The 22,338-nt window shown below is 47.7% G+C and overlaps 1 protein-coding gene across 2 annotated transcripts; it reads right to left on the reverse strand.

Moving 5' to 3' along the window:
- Positions 1 to 1,492: 1,492 nt before the first annotated feature.
- On the reverse strand, positions 1,493 to 19,268 carry LOC128404900 (interleukin-27 receptor subunit alpha-like). 2 transcript variants are annotated; one of them, XM_053370958.1, is made up of 8 exons: positions 18,802 to 19,268; positions 14,964 to 15,045; positions 11,570 to 11,702; positions 9,855 to 10,024; positions 7,884 to 8,038; positions 6,305 to 6,458; positions 5,058 to 5,137; positions 1,493 to 2,026 (listed from the first exon to the last, which is right to left on the reverse strand). In XM_053370958.1, the coding sequence occupies exons 1-8, from the start codon at positions 19,243 to 19,245 to the stop codon at positions 1,817 to 1,819; spliced, it is 1,428 nt and encodes a 475-aa protein (XP_053226933.1). In that variant the 5' UTR covers positions 19,246 to 19,268; the 3' UTR covers positions 1,493 to 1,816. The 2 variants fall into 2 exon arrangements, with proteins under 2 accessions (XP_053226933.1, XP_053226934.1); XM_053370959.1 differs by lacking the exon at positions 1,493 to 2,026 and adding an exon at positions 2,060 to 2,347.
- Positions 19,269 to 22,338: the final 3,070 nt, after the last annotated feature.

Genomic DNA, 22,338 nt, shown 5'->3' on the forward strand with positions numbered 1-22,338 from the left:
CTTAGAGAAGCACAGCCCCGCCCCAAGCATCTCCTGCCCCTCCCCTTCCTGTCCCACAAAGGGGCGACCGCAAGTCATGGGGGAGGAGAGCTGGTCACAAGTGAATGAGACAGTTTTGTGGGTCTTTTTTCCTGTTTCTCTGGGGTTCTGCGGTTCCCTCTCTGTGTGTATGTCAGACGCATGCATTACATTACCAATGTTGAAAATGCTGCTTTCTCCCAGCCCAATACATTCCGTAGTACTTCCCTATTGGGTTCAATTGTTTTCTTTAATAGTTGCCCGAGTGACATTTCCCTTGTCTTATGTACCAGCCTTTGAAGGAAGAGTTTGTATTTTGCCTCTTTTCTTGCACAGTGGAACCTTGGTTCCCGAACTTAATCTGTTCCGGGAGTCCATTCGACTCCCGAAACAGTTTGAGAACCAAGGCGTGGCTTCTGATTGGCTGCAGGAACTTCCTGCAGCCAATCGGAAGCCATGCCAGACGTTCAGCTTCCAAAGAACGTTCAAAAACCGGAGCAATCACTTCCAGTTTTGAATCGTTTGGGAGCCGGAACATTTGGCTCCCAAGGCGTTCAGGAGCTGAGGTTCCACTGTATCCTAACTCCACCTTCAAGGTACTTTAAACTATTAAGGCGAGGTGGGGGGGAACTGGACAACCAGATATGTTGTTGCACTACAGCAGGTACAGTAGTACCTCAAGTTAAGTACTTAATTCGTTCCGGAGGTCCGTACTTAACCTGAAGCACCACTTTAGCTAATGGGGCCTCCTGCTGCTGCCGCGCCGCAGGAGCACAATTTCTGTTCTCATCCTGAAGCAAAGTACTTAACCCGAGGTAATATTTCTGGGTTAGCGGAGTCTGTAACCTGAAGCATATGTAACCTGAAGCGTATGTAACCTGAGGTACCACTGTATGGGGAACCTTTGGCCCTCCAGATGTTGCTGAACTACAACCCCCATCATTCCTGGACATTGGCCATGCTGCCTGGTCTGATGGGAGTTGTAGTTCAGTAACCTATGGAGAACGAAAGGTTTCCCTGTACTACAGTTTCCGCAACCCCCAATTATTCACCATGCTTGCTGGGGCTGATGGGAGTTGTGGCGCAATGAAGGGCACGACACAATTTTGGCCCTACAGTCATACCTCAGGTTACAGATGCTTCAGGTTGTGTTTTTCCGGGTTGCGGACCGCTGAAACCCAGAAGTACCAGAACGGGTTACTTCTGGGTTTCGGCGGTCGTGCATGCGCAGAAGCGCTAAATAATAATAATAATAATAATAATAATAATAATAATTTATTATTTGTACCCCGCCCATCTGGCTGGGTTTCCCCAGCCACTCTGGGCAGCTTCCACAAAGACCAAAAATACACTAATATGTCATACATTAAAAACTTCCCTGAACAGGGCTGCTTTGCGCATGCGCAGACGTGCTGAATCGCAACCCGTGCATGCGCAGACACGCCGCTGCGGGTTGCGGACGCTGCGGGTTGCGAACGTGCATCCCGCACAGATCATGTTTGCAACCTGAGCGTCCACTGTATTTCACTTCCAAACCAAGCGAACTCGAGTAGCTGAATTGCTATGCTAGGATTAGCACATAGGGTTGCATTTTCTTATTAGGTCTGGCAAGCGTTTGGGTGACAGGCAATGCGCTCTCTCACGAACAGGATGTTAGGGGAGGTGCACAGAGGGCAGCAAACCACCTTCCCCCATCAGCGGTGAGGATGACTCGGCTCTAGTCTTGGCGGAAAAGGCAGGAAACAGGGCAGGCGCGAGAGGAAAGACCCCTTTCAAGCAGCCCTTTGATAAGGCATTATCAACAACTCTTGCCTGCTTGTTCCAAGCTGAGGTTGGCAGGCAGCGTATTCTTAACAGAATTTCGGGCCGATACCCAGGCGTAGTTGGCGGAAAGAGGGAGGACAGCATGGCAGCAAAGGCACACCATCGTAGTGATGTTTTTGTCGTGGTCCCGGAAAACAACTTCATAGTCCAGGATGACTCCCCGAGCTGCTTCTGGGTCTAGTGCCTGCGAAAGGGAGGTGAGCAGAGGTTCCTCTGGTCAAAAATAGAGGTTGTAAAAGAAAACAAAGGAAAAGAAAACCCTGAAGAAGCCCATCCAGTCAAACGGATCGTGCTCACTAAGGACACAGCTGCACGGCAGTCCCTCCTCACACTCACAGCAGCCAGAGAGTCATAGATGGTGTAACTACTTTTATTTAAGTAGATGGAAAGTCCTGTGCCATTAACACACTGCAAAGACAGGGCAAAAGGTCCGCAGGGTGCATCTCTTCTCAGCAAGCGAATGGGGTGATAAGAAAAGGTTGGGCTGTTGCTAAAGGGCAGGAAGCTGGCAAGGGAAAGATGGGCAAAATAAGGTTTTTTATCAACAGCAACTGCATGAAAAAGCACACAGATGTCATTCTAGTGTTTTCAAAACACCCCCCTCCAAAAAAAAGGTAGGTGGGGGAGAGAGAAAAGAAAAATAAGTTAGGACTGGCCTTCCTCGTCACCTCCTCTCCTCTCCCCCCCCCCATTCCACAATGTAAAGGTAAAAAAGGGTAAATGACTCCTCAACTGTTAAGTCCAGTCAAAGGCAACTATGGGGTGCGGCGCTCATCTTGCTTCAGGCCCAGGGAGCCGGTGTTTGTCCACAGACAGCTTTCCGGGTCATGTGGCCAGCAGGACTAAACTGCTTCTGGCACAACGGGACACCGTGATGATCCCAGAGTGCATGGAAACACCATTTACCTTCCCGCCGGAGTGGTACCTATTTATCTACTTGCACTGGCGTGCTTCCGAACTGCTAGGTTGGCAGGAGCTGGGACAGAGCAACAGGAGCTCACTCTGTCGCGGGGATTCGAACTGCCAACCTTCTGATCGGCAAGCCCAAGAGGTTCAGTGGTTTAGACTCAATGTACAGGCTTCTGGACAATGGCGGGGTCACTAGCAAGGTTGCCATTTGAGAAGCTGCCTCCAGCCTCTGCTGCAGGAGGTTTTGAGAAAGGCTGCTTGGCTGTTAGAAGCAGATGGACAATTGCAGAAAGACTGGCAAGGCTTGATGTTTCGCCCATGTCCCAGAGCAGTAGCCCTTGTAGGGAAGGAAGCTCTGGAAGAAATTCATAAACCTTAGAAAGCTTGCCAAGTAGGTCCAGAGACAGTGGCTCCATTATGGCTGGACTCTGGGGGGTTAAGCCTGAAGGTGACCAGGGTGTGGGGATGGCAGAATGACCAATACAGAAAGCAGCGGGCAATGAGCCCACTGGCATGCTGGAAAGCAAACCTGGCTTTGGCTCTCATCCCTAGCCTTGGAAAGGTTCGTGGTGGCATGAAAGCACCCCAGACAGATCCCACTTGTAGTATGTATTGCTGAACTGCTTTCCTAAAACTAACACTGTGTAATCTTATGCATTCTTTTTTGGGATTAAAACCCACTGAACTCAGCATCACATTGAACATTTTGGGAAGCTGCACATCAGGATGTGAGCTAGTGACTCATAGTTTCACTACTGCATCATTATTTTGTATGTTTTATCAGACCAAATCCTACGCTATGGTTACCGGATTTTTTTCAATGAATCCGGGGGCACTTTTTTGGGGGGGGTGAGGCAAAAGACCCTGGGCCCAAGCACACATGCATATTGTATAAAGGTGCAAAGCCATTCTTTCGCACCCTGTAAAACATAAATGCACAGTTTTTAAAAAACTGGGCAATGGCCGCCCCCCGCAATTCCCGAGCCTCCCCTGATCAGTCAAAACAAAGGGGGCAGGAGATCGCACAAGACACATCCTGTGCGCACAAGACACATTGTATGGGGACTTCTGGCGAGGAAAAATGGCTGGCGCCACGGCAGCGAGCAGCTCCTGAAGCCAGACAGAGCCAACTGCGCTACCAGGCTGGCTCTGGGCTGCTGAGGCTGCCGCTGCCGCATTTCCCAGGACACATTTGCAAATCTGGGGACATTCTGGGGACGGAATTTGTCTGGGGACAGATTTGCAAATCTGGGGACTGTCCCCGGGAACTGGGGACATCTGGTAACCCTATCCTGCACAGTATTTTTCCTGTTGTTTTTTTTTTTATAGGCCGTGAGTGCACCACAGACATTTATGGGACATCAATTTACAGATGGCAATCGGCAAACTTGGCAAAAGTATGCATTCTTCTTATAGAATCATAGAACTGTAGAGTTGGAAGGGATCCCCCAAAGGATATCTAGTGCAACCCCCTGCAATGCAGGAAACTAAACACAGAATCATAGAATTGTAGAGTTTAGCCTGATGCAGGCCAAATGCGTGCGTGGTTATGGCGAGGTCAGATCTAAAGCAAACCTGATTAGAATTTGCTTTCTAGGCCTGCAAGCACAAAGCTCCCTTAAAAAAAATGAGAGAAAATTTATTTGTACCCCGCCCATCTGGCTGGGCCTCCCCAGCCACTCTGGGCAGCTTCCAACAAAGATTAAAAATACATTAAAATGTCCCACATTAAAAACTTCCCTGAACAGGGCTGCCTTCAGATGTCTTCTAAATGTCAGGTAGTTGTTTATCTCTTTGACATCTGATGGGAGGGCATTCCACAGGGCAGGCGCCACTACCAAAAAGGCCCTCTGCCTGGTTCCCTGTAACTTTGCTTCTCGCAGTGAGGGAAGTGCCAGAAGGTTCCCCTAAAGCAGCTCACAGCCGTAATTAAAAAACAGTGCACCAGTCCTAAGAGGAAGTGACCATGATTTGCTAACATCCCTGTTATCTGACAGCAGAGTAACTTCATTTTGCTGCAAGGCTCAGCATATTTGCTAGCAGTCTGTGGTCTGTGTAGCGCCATCAGTTCCCAGAAGCTATTATGACCAAAGGCTGAGCACAGAGAGCCATTACAGCTCAGGGGAGACGTTAATTCAGTTAAACTAAATAAACTTCAGGTTCCCCCCCATCCAGCCAGCCAATAGCAGGGAATGTATGTCTGCTCATTTGCCAAAAGGCTCCGTGATGAAAATTCTTTAAAATTCAATTTTCATTCATCCCTTGTGTATGTACAATAAAAAGGAGACCAGCAAGGTTCACTTTACCTTCCACAGCAGGAAGCGACTTGGAACACCTTTCTCAGAAACACCAACTTTTTGCCACACGTCTACCTGACCCAAGGGAGCTAAAGGCAACAGAGATGCAACAGGTGGTTAGTGAGAGCTAACAGAGCAGCTGGACAATCACAGGTGCTTTCCTCAAAGAATAAGTCCAAGAAACAAATGAATAAGGCACCATGCACAACTGACTTTTTCCAAGCAGGCAGAAACAAAATGCACAATGGTGATTTAGTAATGATCAGGTTTATACTCCAATTTTGCTGCTTGGAACCAGTTCCCCCAAAGATGAACAGACTCTTGAATCCCAAAAATACCTGCCTAAGGGGTTGGTGGGCTCTGGATATATTTAAGCAAATGCTGGGCAGCCCCCTAGTCACAGATTCTGCGGGTGCATCCTGCACTGTGAAACTTGCATTGAAATGGGGTCATCAGGGAGGGTGGACCAGAAGACCTCGAAGATGCCTTCTAACTTTGGAATTCTACGATTCAATACCCCAACCCCAACCATTCCACATAAGGGCAGAGAGTACAAGGTTAATTCCTTATACAATGGCCTCTCCCCACATTTACATATATATTTTTCAGTTGTACACCTACATTTTCAAGTGTACATCTCACATTTTTGTGAGTGACAGGAGTGTGAAATAAGTGTATCAGCCAAGCTCCTGCTGTGATGTCAGCACATCCGTCTCTAAAGACAGAATGTTTCCTCCAGGAAAAGAGGAGAAGGGAAGGGGACCATAATGGGAGCACATTGACATCAGACTGCTAGGAAGAAACTGAAGTCCAACATGACATGAAATTCTGGTACTGAACTGCTACTGAACTGAAGGGAAAAGGTAATGGTAAAGGACCCCTGGACGGTTGAGTCCAGTCAAAGGCAACTATAGTGTTGTGGCACGCATCTCGTTATCAGGCAAGCTGGCGTTTGTCCATAGACAGCTTTCCGGGTCATGTGGCCAGCATGACCAAATCGCTTCTGGTGCAACTGAACATCGTGGTGGAAACCAGAGCACACGGCAATGCCGTTTACCTTCCCGACACAGTGGTACCTATTAATCTACTTGCACTGGGATGCTTTTGAACTGCTAGGTTGGCAGGAGCTGGGACAGAGCAACAGGAGCTCACCCCGTCGTGGGGATTCGAACTGCCGACCTTACACTCAGCAAGCCCAAGAGGCTCAATGGTTTAGACCACAGTGCCACCTGTGTCCCTTCCAGGGCTGTACGTACCTGCCTCCGGGGTTACGAAGGTCTGGGAAGAACTCCATTCACTCCAGAAACCTTTTTTCATTTCTGGAATGCATTGTACCTGCACCTCGTAGGAAGTGAATGGCTTCAGGTCCTCCAGGTCATACCCTTCCTGGTCTACATGCTCCTCACTCAGCTGGGAAAGAACATTATCGTCATCATTATTATTACTCTTATTATTCATCGTAGCAATAGAAGTAGCAGTTATATTCCTCTTTTAAAGTAAGAATCTATAGAAAACATCTCACAAATCAGGTAAAACACCCCCCAACCCCATTTTCTCCTGCTATTGTTGTTGTGCTGATATACTTGCCTTCAAATAAAAATAATAAAAACAAAACAAAAATCATCAACATAAACATTCATCAGAATAGCAGGAAGTTTAGCGGGGAGGAGATGCAGGAGAGCACGGGAAGTGAGGTGTTAGGAGACCATATTCCCTCCTATGAACCTGTCCTGGTTCTGAGATCTTCAGGGAACACCCTTGTCTCTGTCCCACCACCATCTCAGATACACTTGGTGGGGACATGGGACAGGGCCTTCTTGGTGCTGGCTGCTCCAGACAATTGTGGAACTCCCTCCCTAGAGAAACCAGACTGCCTTCTTCCTTGTTGTCTTTCTGCCGCCTAGTGAAGATTTTATTGTTCCAACAGCTTTTTGAAAACTGACTGCTTTTAATGAAAGGGCTGGGGCCATGCTATTTCTACAGCAATTAATTGTATGGTTCTAATAGATAGGTAGGGACCCGGGTGGCGCTGTGGGTTAAACCACAGAGCCTAGGACTTGCCGATCAGAAGGTCGGCGGTTCGAATCCCTGCGATGGGGTGAGTTCCCGTTGCTCGGTCCCTGCTCCTGCCAACCTAGCAGTTCGAAAGCACGTCAAAGCGCAAGTAGATAAATAGGTACCGCTCCGGCGGGAAGGTAAATGGCGTTTCTGTGCGCTGCTCTGGTTTGCCAGAAAGCGGTTTAGTCATGCTGGCCACATGACCCGGAAGCTGGACGCCGGCTCCCTCAGCCAATAACGTGAGATGAGCGTTGCAACCCCAGAGTCAGTCACGACTGGACCTAATGGTCAGGGGTCCCTTTACCTTTAATAGATAGGTAAATCGATAAATTTAATTCTATCAATGTTTAACTGGTTTTTAATGTGTTTTTTTCTGTTCTTATCTGTTCTTATTTTTATTTGTAAGTCATCTTGAGTCCCTCTTAGGGAAAAAGGTGGGGTATAAATGAAAATAATAAAAAGAAGGAGAAGAAGAAGAAGTTATTTTTTATCACTGAGAGGGAAAGCAGCGCCAAACAATTGGAACTGAGACTCCTGGGTTCTGTTCCAGTTTGGGAAGCTGTTTAACTTCCACTGAGGTCTCTGTGCTTTCTTCTCAAATCATTTCAAGGTGCACCCACAGAGAGTATGCTTGGTCCCCCAGGTTTGTTGCTGTGATGCGCCAAATGGCCACAATTGTCTCAGACTCCTCAGGTTGCAGTTCTCCTGGAATACAAGCTGGATAACAGCTGATGGGATGGGGAAACAGACCCATGCATCCAAACAAAACAGACTCACGTAGGTCCAGCTGTGGTCCTTGGACATCTTGTATCGAAGGGCACAGGTGAGCGGCTGGTGATGAAGGGATTCAGACCAGTGAGGGTTCTTCCAACTCACTGTAGCGACAGAGGACTCAAACACCACAGGCTCCAGATCAGGAGGAGGAGGCTTCACTGAAAGAAGCAACGCAGAGAAAGGCCTCAGGCACAATAACCCTTGTTGCTTACCCTTCACTCCCACTTCCCACTCTCCACTCTAAGCATCAGGAATGGAGCCATAACTATGCTATACAGTCATACCTTGGGATAAATACGCTTCAGGATAAGTATTTTTGGGTTGCACTCCACGGCGACCCGGAAGTAATGGAGTGTGTTACTTTTGGGTTTCACAGCTCGCGCATGCGCAGACAGTCAAAATGACGTCACGCACATGCGCGGAAGCGGCAAAACACGACCTGTGCACACGCAGACACACTGTCGCATCTTACGTTCTGTTCAGGATGCAAACGGGGCTCCGGAATGGATCCCGTTCACATCCCGAGGTACCACTGTAACAACAAACTCTAAACAAAACCCAGGAAACAAATGCTGAGGAGTAAGATCAAGGGTCAGCATGTCCACAGAGCAGGTGGCCTGCAATTCCACATCACAACTTCCACTGTTTTTATTACTAAAGTTACTGGTTTCTTATGAACAAGAGGAAGCAGTCTAGTGTTTTTCTCAGAAGTCAGGGAGAGATTAGGTGGACTTCTGCAGTCAGCGCAGTGACTTTTCAAGGTGTTCTAAATTCTTTCAGGATCCAAATATTGGGAGGCCAAAACCAACCAAACAAAAATGCAACATGAGATAGCGCATTTAATTCACTTTCACAATTTAGTCTACTCACAGGATTTGTGCGCACATTTTTGAGAAAGCACACACAGGACTGAATGCAGCGAAGAGGTGAGTGTTACAGAACTAGAGATAACTTGGATGGGCTGGAAGCTGCTTTAAGTAAATTTAACAGGACCCACTAAAAGCCCCAGCTACATAATTTCAAGTGTCAAAGTCTTTAGGGATATAAGTTGCCATTTTTTCTTGAACAATAGAAAAGCTGAGGTGTCTGGAATTTCACAGCTTGTGACATCACTGTGGAATCCGCAGGCGTGATCCTCTATTGCAGCGTAACACCATTATTCAAGCTGTCCTGTACCACACAGATGCAAGATCAGCTCCAGATGTGAGATGGCCCTTGGCAGAGTGCCCTCTGGCAGCCCAGCCTCCCACATCATTGGTCCCCCATCCACAAGCTTTCATGGTGGTGGAAGTGGTGGCATCCTGAATTTCCCACAATACCCCACAGTGATGCTACATCAGGTTAGGTCTTTAGGCATTGTGGGAATTCCAAAGTGGTACTCACAGGCCCAGCTGTTTAGTTCTGGGGATGAAGGCCAGCACTGCCACTAGGTCCCCTGTTGGGGTCTCAGCAACTGCCAAGAGTTACCTGATGCTGACACTGAGCATGCACTGATACACACAAGTGAGCAAGCACACTGGTACTATTTTTAGCACTGAGCCTCGTGGGCTTGCCGATCAGAAGGTTGGCGGTTCGAATCCCCGTGATGGGGTGAGCTCCCATTGCTTTGTCCCAGCTCCTGACAACCTAGCAGTTCGAAAGCACGCCAGTGCAAGTAGATAAATAGGTACCGCTGCAGCGGGAAGGTAAATGGCGTTTCTGTGCACTCTGGTTTCCATCACAGTGTTCCGTTGCACCAGAAGCAATTTAGTCCTGCTGGCCACATGACCCGGAAAGCTGTCTGTGGACAAACGCTAGCTCCCTCGGCCTGAAAGCAAGATGTGCACCGCAATGCCATAGTCGAATTAAACTGGACTTAACCGTCCAGGGATCCTTTACCTTGTTTACCTTACTATTGTTACTAATATTTTTCATCCTCATCTGCAAGTTTATCTAGACCCTTCCCCAAAGCACTCTGTGCCTATTTTCTCTCACCTATTTCATGCAGGCTGAAGTTTAACTTAGCGGAAGTTGCAATCCCAGCCATGCCGTGATTGGTTTCTACCCAAACACTGTAGCTGTCTCCCTGTGTCAGGTTGCGCCTTTCAATAAGCAACCAGTTCTGCTTGCCGGGAGCTCCACGCCTGGGGGGTTTGCCAGGATGACTAGAGAAAGAGGCAGAAAGAGGAAAGGCAATTGCGGCATGAATCAAAAGTGAGTATTTGCCACTCCTTACTTATACAAATTCCTGCCAACCTAGCAGTTCGAAAGCACGTCAAAGTGCAAGTAGATAAATAGGTACCGCTCCGGCAGGAAGGTAAGCGGCGTTTCCGTGCACTGCTCTGGTTCGCCAGAAGTGGCCTAGTCATGCTGGCCACATGACCCGGAAGCTGTACTCCAGCTCCCTCGGCCAATAAAGCGAGATGAGCGCTGCAACCCCGGAGTCAGTCACGACTGGACCTAATGGTCAGGGGTCTCTTTACCTTTACCTTTGGTTATACAAATATATTGCCCAGGACTTACCGTTCCTTGCAAAACCTTGCCACAAAAATCCTGCAAATCCCCCATTTCCAATTCAGAATAAAGAGTTATGTAAAGTGGGTAATTTGTTTTGTTCTGAGTGTGGAATTTGTAAATTTGGTCTCCCAAGACTATGCATTTTCATACACATGCCTCTGTGTTGGCTACAGTAATAATAATAATAATAATAATACATATGTGATATAGAAATAAATAAATATACAGTACTGCCACAAATTTTAGAGAACAATTGCTTTCTGGAATGACTAGGAATGCCTGCTAAAAAAACCCAATGCCAATTCATCTACAAACCAAGAGCAGTACATATATGAGTTATTTTTTTAAAAAGTAAGCAACAGGCAAATATGGAGGGTTTGTGAAAAATAATCAAGAATTTGGAGATGTAAGTAGGAAGTAGCGATTGCCCCATGCAAAGACACAGAGAAAGGTCATAATGAATACTGGGCAACAGAAGCTTAATTCCTGACCTGCCTGGAAGTGGTCTATATGCAGAGATTGTTAAAGTCAACCTGAACACTTTCCCTCCGAGTAATAGGGTATCTGAGGAATTATGAGGTATAATTATGAGGTATTACTATTGTCTCCATACTGCAGATGTGGGGCTCATTGGATTCTGGCTTGCCTAAGGGTACCTGGTAAGTTCAAGCAGATGTGAGATTTTCGGCAGGGGACTTTCCGACTCACAGTGATGCCAGCCAATAGAGTGATGTGTGAGGAGACAGGTTAGTTTAAAAACAAGGTCTGTGGGCTCACGATGAGTCTGGACTTATTTGCAAAGCTGTCTGAAGCATAATGGCAGACAACTCCTGTCCAGGCAGGTAACTTCCAGAGTCAGAAACTCCCTGGAAGGCTCTGTCAATCAAATGCAGTGACTTCTTTTGCTGACAAGACCTTGGTAGAAGCCCTTTTGCCTCCCTGAAGAATGCTGAAATGGCATTTGAGACCAATGCGGCTAACAATAGAGTGAGGAAGTTGCAGCACATTATGAGGACTGCCACCCAAGCGCACACACGCACCGATGCACGCACACACACACACACACACACACACACACCCCGACAAAGCAAATTCTGCCTGACATTTTGGAAGTTTTGCCTCTTTCATGCCAAAATCCACAGGCTCTCTGGGGCTGGACCAGCACAGGGAAACACAGGTAATGCCTTGCTTACAATTTCAGGCTCTTATAGTAGAGGACATGGGTAGTATTAGCATCTGGAGGCTCCCTGGTAGACCAACTGCAGTTCACGATATTGCTGGGCACTGACTGGTAACATTTCAGGTCTGTGGGGACATCAGGGTCACCTGCAAATAGAGACATATTCCAAAATCAGCACTCAAGCCACAGAAAACACAGCCATTATCTTGCACTATTAAAATTCAAGGGAAGTGATCCTAGTTGTCCAGACAGAATTAGCACCCTTCTCTCACTATTTGTTTGTTTGTTACCTCCTGCACTTTCCCCCTCAAAGGAGCTGAGCGCAGCAAACAACAAATGACAGAGCAATAAAAACATCATTAAAACATCTCCAATATACAGTGGAACCTCAGTTTTCAAGCATCTCAGAAGCTGAACATTTCAGAAGCTGAACGCCAAAAACACGGAAGTCATTGCTTCCATCTTCGAACGCACCTCGGAAGTCAAACAGCTTCCACTGTGTGTTTTTCCATTTTCTCAATGGATTTTGCTGATTGCCCATTGCTCCTCGGTTTTCGAACATTTCGGAAGTTGAAAACCGAGGTTACACTGTATAAGCTAATCACCAAATGGCACCTTAAACCTAGATGGCAGTCACCACAATGGAATTTCTAGGGAATTTCTAGGTCCCATTTCCCCCCATTGGTGGTATTATTATTATTATTATTATTATTATTATTATTATTATTAATATTTTAGAAAACAAATCTCTAAGGGGTTTACAACATCCCCCCCAAAGAATCCAGAATAAAACAGGGGGGCTTTTCTGCAGTGGCTTCCCATTTGTGGGATGCGCTCCCCAGGGAGGTTTGCCTGGCACTTTCACTGCATATATTTAGGTGCCAGGTAAAAACATCCCTCTTCTCCCAGACCTGTGGCTAATTAAACAATCTATGGCATTTTGAACAAGGGGGGAGCAGGTATTGTTTTTGTATGTTACTATGTTATGGGAACCAGATAGAGGGCCTTCACAGTGGTAGCACCCTCCCTGTAGATGCCTTCTCATCAGATGTTAATGAAATGAACCATTACAGTGGACACTCGGGTTGCGAACGTGATCCGTGCGGGATGCACGTTCGCAACCCACAGCATTCGCAACCCACAGCACAGTACTGCATCTGTGCACGCGCAGATTGCGATTCGGTGCTTCTGCATATGCGCAAAGCGCAATTTAGCGCTTCTGCGCATGCGAAACCGCCGAAACCCAGAAGTAACCCGTTCCAGTACTTCCGGTACTTCTGGCGCATCCGTAACCCAAAAAACGCAACCTGAAGCATCTGTAACCCGAGGTATAACTGTATATGACTTTTAGAAAACACCTGAAGGCAGCCGTGTATTGGGAGGTTTTTATACGTACTGTAAACTGTCCGGATGGGTGGGGGAATGAATTATGATGATGATGTTGTTTTTATATTGTAAACTACCCTGTGCTCCTTGGATGAAGGGCAGGATAAAAATTTATTAGATCATCCTCATCATTCCTCTACAGATGCAGCTTAAAAGGCTCAACAGTAATTGCATTTCTGACCCACAGCTCCCCACCACACACACCTTCTCAGCATCTTCACTTCCTTCCTGTCAATACCACACAGGCCCCTGCTGTCTCTAGGCCTTAGCCCTGCTTTCTCCTTAGCCTGCACCTTCATGCCTCCACCTTTTACTGTTTTCTCAAGTCTCTGCTTCTCAAACACTCCCTGCTCTGTCCGCCTTGCCTCCTGGCCTCTCTCCCCAAGAGCTCACAGCCTTTCCTGTCCTTGCTCCCCTGCCCTCTCATACCTCTCTCATTCTGAAACATTATCTCCCCTGCCCTTATTCCCTCGCACATTTATCTGTCTCCTACACCACCCTTCAGATACCTGTAACCCACTGCTTCCCCTGTCTCCTTCCATTCCAAGAGAGCTTAGTTCCCGGACAAGCTTGATGTTGGTGATATCACACCAGCCTAGCTAATTAGCATCACAAACTCTGGTGCCCAGGCTGGTTTGCGTCCCCCAAATTTTAGACTCGCGGCATTAAAGACCTATGCCACCAGCCACTCACACGTAATAATAATAATAATAAATTTTATTTATACCCCACCCTCCCCAGCCAAGGCCGGGCTCAGGGTGGCTAACAAGCAATAATAAAAACAAGTTGAATGAATACAACTTAAAAACAAGATTAAAATACAACATTAAAACATTAAAATGCAGCCTCATCACAGGAGAAGAAAGGAAAAACGAAAAAGCGGGAGGGAATCAAAATTGATTCCAACTGTAGCAGGAACCCCCCCACCCCAATCATTCTGTTTGTACAAACTTCACACACACACACACTCACACACTACATACGCCACATTTCTGTTATAAATTCATAGAAAATCAACCATACATCGGATTTGCACTGTTCCATTTTATTTTACTCCATATGACAAGAACTATCAAAGGGGGGTGGCTTGGTCCTGGTCAGCCATAATCCCTTCACCGTCTCAGCACATCCACAGGAGCCCTGCCCAGTTGCTATGCCAACCCTGATGATCCCAGACAGAAGACAATCAAGATCACAAAGAAGTTGCATATGGGAGTGGATTCAGCATGGACTGAAACAAAGGACAATGATCATATCTTCCCTCTGGGGGCAGGAAACTGCAAACTCCCCTTTGTCTCCTGGAAGTGACTCATGGGGAGGGGGGAAAGGAGGAACCAGCCAGGTGACAAGACACTCAGGTTACCACCAACTCCTCCCACAACCCCTCCTTTCTGTAATGTATGCATGATGTTTCTGGGGGTGGGCTTGACCTAGAGGAGGGGAATTTCAAAAAGTTTTTATAAGACCTTGCACACTATTTTTCTGGGTCTTTCCTCTCTCTTGCAAGTGAGGGGAACACCCTGTTGCAACAGTTCAATAAAGGCCAAGCCTACAGGCTGCTGTTTTGCTCCAAGTTATCCTGGTTGGTGTCTTTACTTTTTGTCCAAGGGAGCCCTCGGATTTTCCCGGTAACACAAGCCAAAGGCCAGGCGGAACAACTCTGTCTTATAGGCCCTGCAGAAAGAAATCAGATCCTGCAGGGCCCTGGTCTCATGAGACAGAGCGTTCCACCAGGCTGGAGCCAGTGTTGAGAAGGCCGTGGCTCTGGTTGAGGCTAATCTGACTTCCTTAGGGCCCGAGACCTCTAGGGTGTTGCTATATATGGACCTTAAGGTCCTCCGTGGGGCATACTGGGAGCTGGGATAGTCGCACAAATGCTACAGCTAAGTGGCACAGTGCCACAAATAATCAGTTGCCACACAGCTGTGTGTGAGAGACAATAGCAGGAGTCGTAATCGGTTCAGCTATGAAATTTTGGAGACAGTCCTGTATGAAGGAAATGATAAATGCTGATCCCTTACCTTTTTTCAGCCCAAAGACTGTTAACGACAGAAGCAACAGCCATGCGGCATTCCCCCTGTTTCCCATAGTGCCAGCTGTGTCCTGTATTGAGAGACAGCAATGGTGGATCATGAGATAAGGACAAAGTCAAGCAGCACTGAATTAAATGCCTCCCCCCCCCATTTACTATATTTATTTATGTGGACTTTATATGTGTGTCCATGTCAGAACGGCACATAGGAGCCTTTGAGGAACTAAAGCACAAAACTTTTTTACGAGCTCAAAGACTGGCAGGGGATTGATTCAGCAGAAACACCAGCATGTGAGGAGATGCTGCGAACTTATAGAGGGGAATCATAGACATAAAATCCAGACAGAAACACATCATTCCTTGTTTTAACTCGCTTGTGGGAACAACTCAGAGGCTGTGAAAGGAGGAAGGTTAACAACAGAAAGAATTAGAGGAACCATTGGAAGTGTCTATGAAAAGCAGTAGAAGTATGAGATGATCAGAACCCTCCGAACTTGAAGCATGGGAAGTCCTACTAAAAAATTAAAATTTGGCAGAATATTCAGATTATTTGATATGTATATGTATAATTTGGAATATTTAATGTGATTGGATTGGATTGTTAAAGTGGAAAATTTAATAAAAATGAATAAAAAAACAAAGGCTGGCAGGGGAAGCAGCTGTGTAGGACTCACCACTGGCAACGCCACAGGTACCATCCAGTGGGAGCCATTGCTGACTGCATAACTCCATGTTCTGCCTCCAATGTCAGAGGCAATGTGTGCACCTGAATGCCGGCTGCAGGTGAGCACAAGTTGTTGGGAGAGTGCTGCTGTGCTCAGGTCATTCTTTTGAGCTTCCCACAGGCATCTAGTTGGCCACAACGAGAACAGGACACTGGACTAGATGGGCCATTGGTCTCAGCCAGCAGAGCTCTTCTTATGTCATGGGTAGGCAAACTAAGGCCTAGGGGCCAGATCCGGCCCAATCGCCTTCTCAATCCAGCCCATGGAAGGTCGGGAATCAGCGTGTTTTTACATGAGTAGAATGTGTGCTTTTATTTAAAATGCATCTCTGGGTTATTTGTGGGGCACAGGAATTTGTTCATTGGTTTTTTCCAAAATATAGTCCGCCCCCCCCAAGGTCTGAGGGACAGTGGACCGGCCCCCTGCTGAAAAAGTTTGCTGACCCTTGCCTTATGTTCTTAACTACATTCCACATACAATTTGACACAGCAGTGGACAGGTGGAGAAATCTTGTTCTTGCAGTAAAGGTAAAAAGGTAAAGGACCCCTGGACAGTTAAGTCCAGTCAAAGGTGACTATGGGGTTGCAGGGCTCATCTCACTTTCAGGCCGAGGGAGACGGCATTTGTCCGCAGGCAGCTTTCCAGGTCATGTGGCCAGCATGCACCCTTCTGGTGCAACAAAACACCGTGACAGAAACCAGAGCGCACGGAAACGCCGTTTACCTTCCCGCCACAGCGGTACCTATTTATCTACTTGCGCTGGCATGCTTTCAAACTGCTAGGTTGGCAGGAGCTGGGACAGAACAATGGGAGTTCAGCCCGCCATGCGGATACGAACCACCAACCTTCTGATCGGCAAGCCCAAGAGGCTCAGTGGTTTAGACCACAGTGCCACCTCCATCCCTTTCTCGCAGTGGCAATGATTGAAACATTACACATAAGAATGGTAAGGGTTAACTATGTTTTGTTGCCTTAACCAGGAGTCCACAAATTTTGGCTGACCCTGGTAGTCACCCATCGTATCTACTGCCAACCTAGCAGTTCGAAAGCATGTCAAAGTGCAAGTAGATAAATAGGTACCGTTCCGGCGGGAAGGTAAACGGCGTTTCCGTGCGCTGCTCTGGTTCGCCAGAAGCTGCTTAGTCATGCTGGCCACATGACCCAGAAGCTGTACGCCGGCTCCCTTGGCCAATAAAGCGAGATGAGCGCCGCAACCCCACAGTAGGCCATGACCAGACCTAATGGTCAGGGGTTCCTTTACCTTTACCTTTAACAGAAGATGTAGCCATTTTGAAAGATGCACTCATTGGACATGTCTTCATGCAACAATAAGGTCTACCTTGATAAACCACTCTGTGTTTCTACTTTGCTCCTCCCCCGGTGCGAGAAGGTGGGCAAACCAGCCTAGTGCAATGTCTGCACCTGGGGTCTGGGTTTATTTCTTCCTAATAAGTCAGAATTCAAAAGCAACATATAACCTTGGTTTTTAAAACCTGGCTAGCAATCCTGGCTTGTTAAGCAGAAACAAACTATGATTCCAGGTTTCCCCTCCTGCAAGGCAGAAGCAATCAGGCTCCATGCACCTATGTGGGCACAGTATTTATTCTTCTTCCCTGACAATAGGGATCCTAACTAAGGCAACCCCCGCCCCTAAAACACAACTAATTGGCTCGCCCAGGAGCCACTGCAGAAGTAAGTTCCTGGGGGAAGTGAAGGTGATTGTAGCAATGGGAACTTATTGCCAGCCCCGTTTAGGACATAGAGATCCACCTGACCCATCCAGTGCAGTCCCCTCCACTTTCTTAAAGGGACAGACCCATAAAACTGGTTGCCAGCCTACAGTGTGCAGTAGTTCTGCGTTCTTGAAAAGAAGCAGGAGCAGGGTCTCTTTCCTTACTGTCACTTTTCCCAGCTGAGCTGGATCCCATGGTTTGAAAGCAGGCTTCTAGGGCTGTCTGAGCGCTATACCGAGACTTTTTTTAAAAAAACACACCACTCAAAGCGCATCCTTGCCCTCAAATAAGTTTGGGCACCGTAGTTTGCTCCTCGCAAGGTTGCGATTCCCAGCAACCCTTAAACTATAGTGCCCAGAATTCTTTGGGAGGGCCGTGACCAAAAGGAGGAGGAATACCAGGAGGAATGGAAGAAATTTATTTAGTTATTTAGCTAAATCTGTTAAGATAACTTAAACAGAATTACTTGCATGTATGAGATTGGCCTAGGATTTAAATACAGTGGTACCTCGGGTTAAGTACTTAGTTCATTCTGGAGCTCTGTTCTTAACCTGAAACTGTTCTTAACCTGAGGTACCACTTTAGCTAATGGGGCCTCCTGCTGCCGCCGCGCCGCCGCCGAAACACGATTTCTGTTCTCATCCTGAAGCAAAGTTCTTAACCTGAGGTACTATTTCTGGGTTAACGGAGTCTGTAACCTGAAGTGTATGTAACCTGAGGAATATGTAACCTGAGGTGCCACTGTATGTGATGTTATAGAACAAGATGTTTAAAGTTAAAATGAAAAGAAAGAAAGAAAGAAAGAAAGAAAGAGGTTAATTGAGTAAGTAATTTTTAGGTGAAATTAGTTTTGGAAAACTGCTACAATATATGGAAATTCAGCCAGGGGGATTCGAGGAAGTCACCCAACAATGTTAACAAAAATGGAATGATTACAGATAGGATTTGTGTTTGCTTGTTTTTCTTTTTGACGTTTTCTTTTATATGTTTGTCATAGATTTTGAAAATCAATAAAAAAATGGGGGGGGAGAATTATTCGGGAGGGGACGAGATGCGCTTTAAAGGCATAGCGCGTACACAACGTCAAACTGGAGAAAGGGAGAGAAGAGGATGAAAGGAGAGCCGGGGACCACGTCGTGGTGGAGCCCTTCCCAGACAACGAGCGAGCAGCCTGCCCAGCTCAAGCCTCGTCGATGATGCAGCGGCTCTTATGCCCTGCCTCCGGATCTTATGCGCATCTCCGGATCCTCTTTCCCCTCCGCCCAGGGCCACCTGCCAAGAGAGAAGACCCAGGAGGACCCACCGTGCCAGCAGGATCCCCCCAGAGATCCCAGAGGGGAGAAAGTCATCGGCTCGCCTCGTTACTTACACGGCATCCTTTGCGCGCCGGGAGGAAACTCCAGCGCCCGCTCGGCCAGACGGCGGCTCCCCAGCCGCGCGCTCCCCAAGGCGCCCCTCGGGGATCCCGGCGGGACTCAGGCGCGACGAGACCCCGAGCCGGGTTCTTCTCTTCGCGGAGGAAGGAAATGAGCTCGGGGCTTTTTTTCCTTTTCGAGGGCACTAAGTGTCGGGGCGCTCGCTCCTCCCGCTGCCCGATCACGCTCCGCCCCGCGACGCACCAAGCCTGTTCCGCCACGGGCTGCTCCTTCTTGGAGCGCAGTCGGGGGGCGATGGGGGCTCGTCTTCCCTGGGTGGAAGGGGCGACAAGCCTCCCTTCCTTGGCCTTCCTGGCTTTTTGAGAGCGGAGGGGGAAGCGGGTGGAAGAAAAGCAAGAGCCGCGCCGGGATTCGGTAGAGAGGAAATCGTGTCTCATCCAAATCGTGACTCACACGACAAACTCACTCGTTTCCCCTGCTTGGGGAGTTCAATGCGCCCATTCCTCCCAGCACGTGGGCGGGGCTATGGGGGGAATCACAGAATTGTAGAGTTGGAAGGGACACCGAGGGTCATCTAGTCCAACCCCCTGCAATGTGGGAAAACGTTAGGGAGCCTTAGCCAAGCGCAAAGGCGCAGAGGCGCAGCGTGGGCGGAGGGCGGCGACCGTCGCTCCCGGCGCAGCCGAACTGAGAAGGACGCAGCAACTCAAGCGCCCTGCGAGCTCAGCGCTATTTCTGCGAGTCTTGCAAAGTGTCGCAGTTCGCCATGAGGGCGCCCCTCAAAGCCTGGCGGCCAGTGGGTGGGGGTTGCTCTGGCGGCGCCCCACACTCTTCTCATTGGAGAATGATCTGGGTCTCCGGATGGAGTGACAAAGTATGGGAAGCAATGGGGTCTAAACCCCCACTAAATACAATTTCTGTAAGAATGCAGGAAGCCACACTGAAAGCAGTGTGAAAATGACATTGGACTCCAATCTGCCCGCGGTGATTCTAGGCTTTACAGTGGTACCTCGGGTTAAGAACTGAATTCGTTCTAGAGGTCCGTTCTTAACCTCAAACTGTTCTTAACCTGAGGCACCACTTTAGCTTATGGGGCCTCCTGCTGCCACCACGCCACCGGAGCACAATTTCTATTCTCATCCTGAAGCAAAGTTCTTAACCTGAGGTACTATTTCTGGGTTAGCGGAGTCTGTAACCTGAAGCGTCTGTAACCTGAAGCGTCTGTAACCCGAGGTACCACTGTATTTCACCCGGGTCAAAAGACCCAGTTTGGCACACACCCCATGCACATTTGCGTACACACAGAGAGAGGCTGGGAGCCTCTGTGATGCCCCTCTGGAGGCTTCACCTGGGGCAAAACCCTCAGCCAGCCCCCACCCCAGGGCTGGATTTAGGTTTGATGAGGCCCTAAGCTACTCAAGGTAATGGGGTCCTTGATATGTCCAGCGGTCCTTTGTCAACAACAAATTGTCACTGTTTTTGTGTGTTGAATATATGCTATTTTGTGTGTGTGCTGAATATATTTTGTGTGTTGAATATATGCTATTAGATACCTAATAGATATCTAAAGCAATTTACACATAACAAAATATGTATTTTTTCAAAGTACGGTAATTGTTGAACTCAAATACAATTAAGAAGAAGTATATTATTTTAGGACAAGACTTGCCAAGGAAAACAAAGAATTTATTCATGTCTGCTACAACAGCGGCAAGAGTCTTGTTAGCACAAGGATGGAAGGATGAGGAAGTCCCAAGGAAAGAACAATGGCAAGAAAGACTGATGAGTTATGCGGAATTGGCAAAGTTAACATATAAACCACAAGAGAAGATCAACCGTCACTTTAAGGAAGAATGGGAACTTTTTACAAACTATTTAAAAAGACAACAAAAGGACTTGGATTCCTTGGCAGGTTTTGAATAAACATCCACAAATTTATTAGTAGAACATAGGATAGATAAGGTATATGTATAACTTTTTAACGTGCAGAGAATAATATGTGCAAACAAAACAAAAAATTTTTTTCCTTCCAGTAGCACCTTAAAGACCAACTAAGTTAGTTCTTGGTATGAGGAAGGGGAAAAAAAATTTTTTTGACTATGGCAGACCAACACGGCTACCTTTCTGTATGTGCAAACAAATCAGAGAAGGGAGCTGAGGGAAGCCTCTGGAGCGTGGGAGAGGGAGGGGGGATAGGGAGGGGATAAAAAGGGGGAAATGTAATTGATTATATTGATTGATAATTTGTTTGTTAAAATTGTTCACTAAAAATATTTTTTTTAAAAGAAGTATATTAATAGTGAAATAATTATTAAGCTCTAACTTAAAATAATTTTTTTATTCATAACAAACTTAATAATGCAAACACCTTGGCATTTGGCAACAACAACCCCCTAGCTACAGCTCTGACTCCGCCTATCCAGAATTGGCAAAGATTACTCTAATTCATGGGTAGGCAAACTAAGGCCCAAGGGCCGAATCCGGCCCAATCGCCTTCTAAATCCAGCCCGCGAACAGTCCGGGAATCAGCATGTTTTTACATGAGTAGAATGTGTCCTTTTATTTAAAATGCATCTCTGGGTTATTTGTGAGGCATAGGAATTTGATCATTCCCCCCCCCAAAGAAAAATATAGTCCGGCCCCCCACAAGGTCTGAGGAACAATGGACAGGCCCCCTGCTGAAAATGTTTGCTGACCGCTGCTCTAATTTATGCTGGCATGGTTGTGGTCACATTGGAACATTGCTCCATGTGTGGTGGGATTGCTGCATGGTGCAGAGATTCTGGAGCCAAATTTTGGAAACTATCTCCACCACCACCTCTGGGTTACTGCCGTGGGCAACCCTGACCTCTGTCCCTCTTTCCTTCCCTCCCTCCTCTGATGCCCTCTTGTTTCTCTGCCTCCCAAAGGCTTGCATAGCTGTTTGTTGCATCAGCTCTGGCTACAAGCTCCACAGACAAATGGTGCTTCTGGGGCTGGCCAGGAGGAGCTGAGGTGGCCTTGGAGTAAGCAAGAAGCGGGCAAGGGAGCCCAGCCAGCCAGCCTGTCAGCCTTTGCTGCCTGTCCAACGAAATGGACAGACAAGTGGGAGGCCCGGTGGGCAAGCAGGAACTGTGCTGGCCTTGCTTGTGCTTGCTGTGTGAACGGCCTGCCTGGGAGGTGAGTGCCTGGTTACCTTTGGCCATTCTCTATTTGGCCACTAAGGCTGGGGGCCTCCTCTGCCCAGGCCCCTGTGGGGTGATGTGAGGAGGCATCTCTCTTTGGGGTGTGGGGGGCAGCTCAGAGACCAGGGACGGCAGCAGTGGCTGCCCAGAGGACTCCCTAGGAGAGGGGAGAGGAGAGGAGGCTGCGGGAATACTCCACAAGGGAGGGTGTTCGAAAAAGGACAAGAGGCTGCCAGCTCTGCAGGCAAGGGGTGACAGAACTGGGCTCCTGAGCCCCTCAGGGGTGCTGCAGAAAGAAGGTAGTTGGTCAAGGGAGCAGCGGACTCAAAAAGGTTGAAAACTTCCGGCATACAGCATTCAGTTGGT

Source organism: Podarcis raffonei, chromosome 17, assembly GCF_027172205.1.
Source record: "Podarcis raffonei isolate rPodRaf1 chromosome 17, rPodRaf1.pri, whole genome shotgun sequence".
NCBI classification, from domain to species: Eukaryota; Metazoa; Chordata; class Lepidosauria; order Squamata; family Lacertidae; genus Podarcis; species Podarcis raffonei.

Bases quoted from the DNA above. Each gene is read 5' to 3' on its own strand.
- LOC128404900 (XM_053370958.1), bottom strand. From the start codon at position 19,245: ATGAGACACGATTTCCTCTCTACCGAATCCCGGCGCGGCTCTTGCTTT. The intron at 11,703-14,963 runs GTAAGGGATCAG...CTCTATTTGCAG, and splicing joins AGTCTTTGGGCTGAAAAAAG to GTGACCCTGATGTCCCCACA. The intron at 10,025-11,569 runs GTAAGCAAGGCA...CTCTTTCTCTAG, and splicing joins TACTATAAGAGCCTGAAATT to TCATCCTGGCAAACCCCCCA.